General features: G+C 35.7%; 1 protein-coding gene across 1 annotated transcript; it reads right to left on the bottom strand.

Moving 5' to 3' along the window:
* Positions 1-292: 292 nt before the first annotated feature.
* Positions 293-4,328, bottom strand: LOC141597209 (putative alpha,alpha-trehalose-phosphate synthase [UDP-forming] 11). The gene is made up of 3 exons (XM_074417580.1): positions 1,759-4,328; positions 1,297-1,570; positions 293-810 (listed from the first exon to the last, which is right to left on the bottom strand). Exons 1-3 carry the CDS (start codon positions 3,693-3,695, stop codon positions 499-501), a joined length of 2,523 nt encoding a protein of 840 aa, XP_074273681.1. The 5' UTR covers positions 3,696-4,328; the 3' UTR covers positions 293-498.
* Positions 4,329-7,310: the final 2,982 nt, after the last annotated feature.

The following is a 7,310-nucleotide window of genomic DNA, read 5'->3' as shown; positions in this document are numbered from 1 at the left end:
ACTTGGAACAGAAACAGCCATTTGAACCATACTACTACGCATTATCTCGAGCACGTCGCCCAATCGTGCTTATGCAATCTAACCCGTTATTGAAATCGAGACTCACACCTAACTGTTGATATTAAAAGTAGTCCACTAACCTGCAATGTAGACTACCAACCAAGCTAACTCTACCAATGCAGGATTGCGGGCAGAGCTCAATGGCGAGTAGGAAGAGCTCTTGTCAGTCATCATCGCTGTCACACGTCACCATGATGCTACTTTGCACCATTTTGGTAGACCTAGAGAACACTTTTATGTCCCAACACAGTAAACAAAGTTTCATTCCAGAATCAATTTCTAATAGGAAATTGAAGTATAACAACCGATTAACTAACTAAATTGACGAATTCTAGTGGAAGAAAAGGGAGTTCAACTATCAAACACCCTACAATATCAGAAATGTCACCTGAACTCTTCCTAAAATACTGTGCATTTTGTATAACGTAAGAAAGTGCCCTAAGTGTCGAACGTATGCTCAGGCTTCGGTTCCTGCAGCGTAGATGGCACTCCAGCCAGGCCCTTAACAAGGGCAATTACTTCATCGGCGTCCTCCAGATAATACTTTGCCATGCTCGGTTTCTGACCCACGGTGCAGGCAAATATTTGCGGGTTTGTTGGCGATGACGGGTCGGAAGTGGCGCGCCCAATACCCTCAAACATGTCTTCGTCAGACCGGTCATCTCCAATGCACAACACAAAATCCGGGGCTTTACCCTCATTTCGCATTGTTGCTATAAGTTTTTCCACAGCAATACCTTTGCTCACACCCTGGAATAAAAAGCCAGATATAAAATTTATCAGATTTAGAGATACAAAGGTAGGATTGGAAGCAACATCGATAGCTAATATATGATTGATCAAGGAATTCAGGTATGGTATAAAATCTTGGTTTGAGACTTAAAACGGAGTCAGTCCACATGGTCTTATCTCAGTGGCAGCGCTATAAGTGTGGTTGATATCGACTCAAGGTTCAGCTGGGTGAAGCTTATTTAAGGTCATGAAATGGTTGTCCTAACCGATATTTGAAATCATGGTCTCAGGTTTAACCAGCAGTATGAGCAATTAACAGCAAGGCAGATCCTGTCATCTGGCAAAAGGCACGCTAACCTAGTCTGCGCGAGTGTGTGCAGGCGCCTGCGTTACCCAGTGCGCACCTAATGTTAGATGCTGCAGGGTCTACCCACACGGCGTTATCCAAACAACAGTGTACTTTTCAGACTTCCTGGATTGCATTCATACTAACAAATAGTTTACCTGTGGTTTCACTTCAACGATATGCTTGCCACGTTTAACATCAACAGGTTCATTAGCAAGCACATTCTCTAAATGATCAAGCAGCTCTTTCGACTGGGTTACCCCGAACTCATAGGAAGAATCTTGATAATGCCATACCAATGCAGTTTCCTTTTGTTCAATGAAAGATCCATCTGTAGCTTCTGCATAACTCTCCATAATCGGAATAACAATCTTTTTCCAATCGAAATCAGCTCCTTGCATGCTTGATTCCCATGGAGAGCTATTATTCCACCTACAGAGAAAGAAAAGAAATCAGGCAACCATAAAAGAAACCAATTCTAGGTCAGCAAGTCTTGTACAAGACCGTCTCACTGTACGACCAGTCCAAATACTCGATCAATATTTAATGCCCCTCATTTGCGTAATTGGGACAATCCTACAATAAGACAGTCTCATACGGGAATTTGTGTTTAAAAGTACCTAGTAAAATAACCATGCTCTGCTGATAACCCAAGCTTCTCACAGGGGGAGAACCATTTGCCGAGCCCCTCTCTATCTCTTCCACTCACAATGAAAACGGTATTTCTTGGATCATTGCATAAACTACTCAAGATTGAGATAACATTAGAGCTCGGAGCTTCATCTACCAATGCAGATGATGTCATCGTACCATCGTAGTCCAGTAGAATCAACCTACTACTAGTGTTGTCATACGCCGCTTTAATGCAATCAACAGATAGTTTTCTAAAGTCGGGAGGCAAAGCCACAACCCTAAACTTCAAACCAAACCCGACACCCCAACACCTCTTGGAGAAATGATCGCCACAAGCCCTTAATAGATCCTGATCAAAACTCCGTGCCCAATATCCAATATCATGGGAACTTATATACTTGTAATGCTTCTCATGTCTCAGATGTTTCTCCATGTCACTCATTATAATCGCGTTATGCATTGATTCAGCAAGTTGTTCCACGTTCCACGGATTTACCCTTATTGCCCCACTAAGTGACGGTGAACAACCAACAAACTCCGAGACAATTATAACACTCCTTTTACCCTCCCCAAGAATTGGACTCGCTTGGCGGCACACAGTATACTTATACGGAACCAAATTCATTCCATCCCTCAAACAGTTGAGCACGCAACACTCCGATATTGCATAATGTGCAGCCTTTTCTAAAGTCGAAACATTCTCATTGATAAAAACAATTGGTTCATAACCCGGTTGACCATACTTCTCATTAGTCTCCTTAACAATATGATCAATCTCCCTTTGAAGCGCGAGGACATCCTCGCCTTGACTTCTAGCCGGGTTTGCAATTTGAACAAGAACCAATTCACCTCTTAACAATGGCTGTGTTTTCAAGAGATGTTTCAATGCTAAGAACTTGAAAGTAATCCCTTTAAGCACATCCATATCATCAACACCAACTATCACAGTCTTTCCCTCGTATTTCGCCTTTAACTCCATAACCCTCTTCATCGTCTCATCCGACGACATCAAAGACTTAAGCTGACCCATATGAATCCCAACTGGCAAAATCTTGATACTCACAGTTCTACCATAATACTCTACCCCAAGATAACCTCGTTTCGACTTATAATCCAACCCTAACATCCTACTACAACATGACAAGAAATGCCTTGCATAATCAAAAGTATGAAACCCTATAAGATCAGCATTCAATAAACCTCTCAAAATCTCTTCTCTAACTGGTATAGCCCTAAAAATTTCTGAAGATGGGAAAGTATTATGCATGAAAAACCCGATTTTAACACGAAAAACCCGTCTTCTTAAAAGAGTAGGCAACAACATTAGATGATAATCATTCACCCAAATATAATCATCCTCACCTCTAAACCTAAGAATTTCAATAACTTTATGTGCAAAAACAATATTAGCACTAATATATGCACTCCAATGTGTAGGATCATAACCATAACAACCAAGATTACATGGAATTGGCATTTTATAATGAAATAAAGGCCACAAATAATGCTTACAAAAACCATGATAATATTTATCATTAACATCATTAGGTAAAAAAACAGGTAAACATTTAAATTCATCAAACAAAATTTGGGAAATTTTTTCTTGTTCTTCTAATTCAATTTCAACTCTTAAACACCCAATATAAAGAAAATCAATATTTGGGTCTAAACCATCTTTAAGTTGAAAATAAAGAGAATCTTCATCATACTCAAACCTCCATTGTTGATCATGTTTGAAAGCTTTAATTGGAAGTTGATTTGCAACTATGATTCTTCTTTGTACAATTTGTTTTGATCTTGGAGAATCAAATTCATCAAATTCAGGAATAATCCCAGGAATTGTCATCACTGATGGAATTTTTTTACCAATTCTTTGGTCTAATTCAGGTAATTCTGCAAGATTAAAACAAGGTCTTGAAAGCATGATTCTTTATTTAAAATTTTGAATTAAAATTGAAAACCCAGTAATTAAAAGTATCAAAGATTGTAACTTTACAGTAAAATTCGCAATTTAAGTGAAAACCCAGTAATTAAAACTAGAAAAGATTGTAATTTTACAATAAAAATTGGGTTTTTAGATGGATTTTTTATGATTTTTTTTGCAATTTAAGTGAAACCCCAGTAATTAAAAGTGTGGAAGATTGTAACTTTAGAATAAAAATTGGATTTTTAGATAGATTTTATCGGTGGGTATTTAAGATGATGATGAGAGGAATGAGCTTCATGTGAATAGTTTATAATTTAAGTTTATTTAATTTAATTAAATGAGTGTGAGAAAATGGGAGAGTTAATTAATAGAGTTAATTAAGGAAAGGTTTTGGATAAGGAAGATGGAAAGGATATATATTGTGGATTGAATTGATTATGATGATGATGTTGTTGTTGGGTTGGATACATGTGAAAAATGAAAATAAGTGAGAAAATGGGAAGATTGGAGATTTTGTATTGTAGGATGAAGATGGTGGTATCTATGTATTTTTGGATATACTTCTATAAAAAATGAAAGGAACAAATAAGTTGGACCTTGGTGATAAGTCTTGCCTACTCTTATTTTGCTTCGAGGTTTCTTTGCACTTTCTAGTTTATACTCTCTATTCCTCACGTGGAAAATAAGAAAAGTTGTACCGAACTTAAGGCTCTGTTCTTTTCGGTTGAAAAAAGATGAATTGTACTAAACTAAACTGAATAAAACTGAAATAAAAGTTAATTTGTGAAGTGATGGGCTAAATTGAACTGATTAAAGATCAATTGAGCTGAAATAAGCTGAAATTAAGCTAGTAGAAACAGGGTTTAACTAGATTGAATGTAGTTAAATAGAGCTAAACTAAACTAAAGTCAGTTGAACTGAACTAAACCGAACTAAATAAAGTTAAACTAAACCGAGCTGAATTGAAGTAAGCCGAAGTGAGCTGAACAAGACCTGAAATTAACGAAAAGAATAAGACCTAACTCATACACGATAATCTTAAAGCTTAAGGCATGTTTAGTAAACGGTGTATTGAGAAATTTTTGACATTTTTAAAATTTTAAATATAATTGATTAATCAATCTATTATTTTTGGTGTTTGGCAAACAATATATTTTGCGGAGAGATGGAACAATTTACTAAATAAAATGTATGGTTACAAAACAACTTAATCAAATTTGTTGATTTAAATATACTAGTCAATCTCCGTTAATGAAATCTAACATTATAATCTACTTAAGCAATCTGGTTTTGTCGAGGATAATTCTCGGATGTCAAATAGGCCCTAAAGTTTTGAGTATATTAACATAATTCTATTGATTTAGATTGATTGCACACATTAACATATTAATCTGACTCGTACATGAATCGCTGATGTCAAAGATGTTTGAGTGATTGTTGCAAGCTTAAGTGCTTAAGTAACTTCAAATTGGGTTGTTCTTTTGCTTCTTTTTTTCTTCTAAATTTCTGCAATTTAAAAATGATCACGACTACTACACTTTAGACAAATATCGGTGTATATTATCCAAAATTGTCAAATTCAAACCGTTAATCTAACCCAATTATCCATCTGCTGGGTCAAGTAAAGGGAGTAAATTATAGGAGATAAAAAAGTCAGTTTATATGATACAGTATAAACAGGGTAATTATAAATCCAAAATCATTTTTACTAATGTCACTCAAATTAAAAAAGAATGAATAATAAGGTACTCATATACGAAGTAATTAACTCGTATTTGAGTGGCATTACAACAAAAGTGCAGTGATGTTATTGTCGCCTTATAAAAAAAATACATTGGTAAAGTAATTAGCGATAGCTAAAATTTACTCCGTAGATTACAATGCCATACGTACTCCTCTTAAAAGGGGACACTACCACTTTTCCTTGGGTTTAAAAAGTTTAAAGTCCATACACAAGATAAAATGTGTAACAGTATAAGAGATAAAATCATAAAATCATAATGGAAAGTGCCGGCCAAATTAAACAACGTATCCTCGCATGCTTCCTAATTGTTGGCCAAATTAAAGGCGTGAATATGATTCGTCCACATCTAACAAGAGAACCACGTCGATCTCTATCCTCTACGTTGACATTTTTTGAAAAATTTAACCCGGCAAGAGTTCTATAAAGTGAGATTGCATGTTCCCAATTCCACTTCATCGTCAACTTTTCATTTTAAACGGTGTGGGAACATACAATTTCGATTTCACAAAATCTCATCGAAGACGGCACGTATCCGTCAATTCAGAGTGACGGATACCATTTCCTCTCACAAATGACCCAAATAGAGGAGAGAGGGAAGCACATGGGGGTGCCCCCACCTTGTCCCCCCTATTCGTTTTGTGAATAGCATTACCCGTCACTTGCTCCGACCCGTCTTCAGGAAGACTAACTGTTTCGATTTAAACACACACGATTAATGTAAAGGTGAAAATAAAAGAGCTTTTGAGAGATCTTGAGCTAAGACTATCTTAAGCAAACTCCACTATTTACTATTTGAGGTAAGTAAATAAATTTTCAAGTGTACGTGACAATCAAATTTACGAATATCATGTTATCTGTTATGCCTTTCGGCTTTACCATGGTAATAGATAGATAGAGGTGACAATCAAGTCATTCAAGTCGGTTAAGAGCAAGTCGAATGGAGGTTCATAGTCGCGAGTTTGAAAATAAAGTTCTTCTCATTATGGTTATCATTGAATTTGTCAAAGTAAGAATTTAGTTCTTACTCTCTCTGTTTTTTATATATGAATTTCTCACATTTTGAGACATTTTTTTCTCTCTTTAATACTCCCTTCGTTCCGGTCATTTGTACTCCCTATGTCCCGGTCATTTTTTTGCCTTTGGCTTTGACACAAGGATCAAGGAAAGAGAAGGGAGTCAATTATTAGATGACAAGTGGACCAAATTGTGTGTAAATGATCATATTGGTCACTCAAGGCATTATTCATAGAAAGACAAACAATCCACTAAGACACCAAAAATGGAATAGGTAAATAAATGATTGGACGGAGGGAGTATCTCTTAAAATATAAAGCTAAATATTATAATATGTAGTCTCATATGAAATTTTTTCGTAAGGAGGGAGTATCTCTTAAAATAAGCAAAATGGTATTTTATAATTTTTGAACAAATATATTTGGTAAACATTAAAGTTAAATGTCTACCTCGAAAGAGCAAAACGTCATATATAAAAAAACGGAGAGAATTTTTAAGAATCAAGTTTTTTTTTATAATTGTAGGAAACTAAAATAATTTGGAGATAACTAAATTAGTAGTGGGTCATAATTACTAACAAGTAAACAAAAAATTTCATTATAGACGGCACATATCCGTCTATAACTAAAAACGGGCCAAATACAATACCACATTCCTAATAGGACAAGCAATAAGTGGGGTGGTGGGGGCAAAAAATATCACCACTTTCAAGCTATTTGACCCGTCTTTAGCTATAAACGGATATATCCGTCTCTAGCAAGACTAGCTGCCAAGTAAAAGTTTTTTCATTGTGGCATAAAGTTCTTAAACTTGGTAATTGACAAAAAAAATGCAATTTAGAACCATTTCTTCTT

Source organism: Silene latifolia, chromosome 8 (assembly GCF_048544455.1).
Source record: "Silene latifolia isolate original U9 population chromosome 8, ASM4854445v1, whole genome shotgun sequence".
NCBI classification, from domain to species: Eukaryota; Viridiplantae; Streptophyta; class Magnoliopsida; order Caryophyllales; family Caryophyllaceae; genus Silene; species Silene latifolia.
The sequence above is the reverse complement of the archived record's forward strand: the minus strand, read 5'-3'. Positions and strand labels throughout refer to the sequence as shown.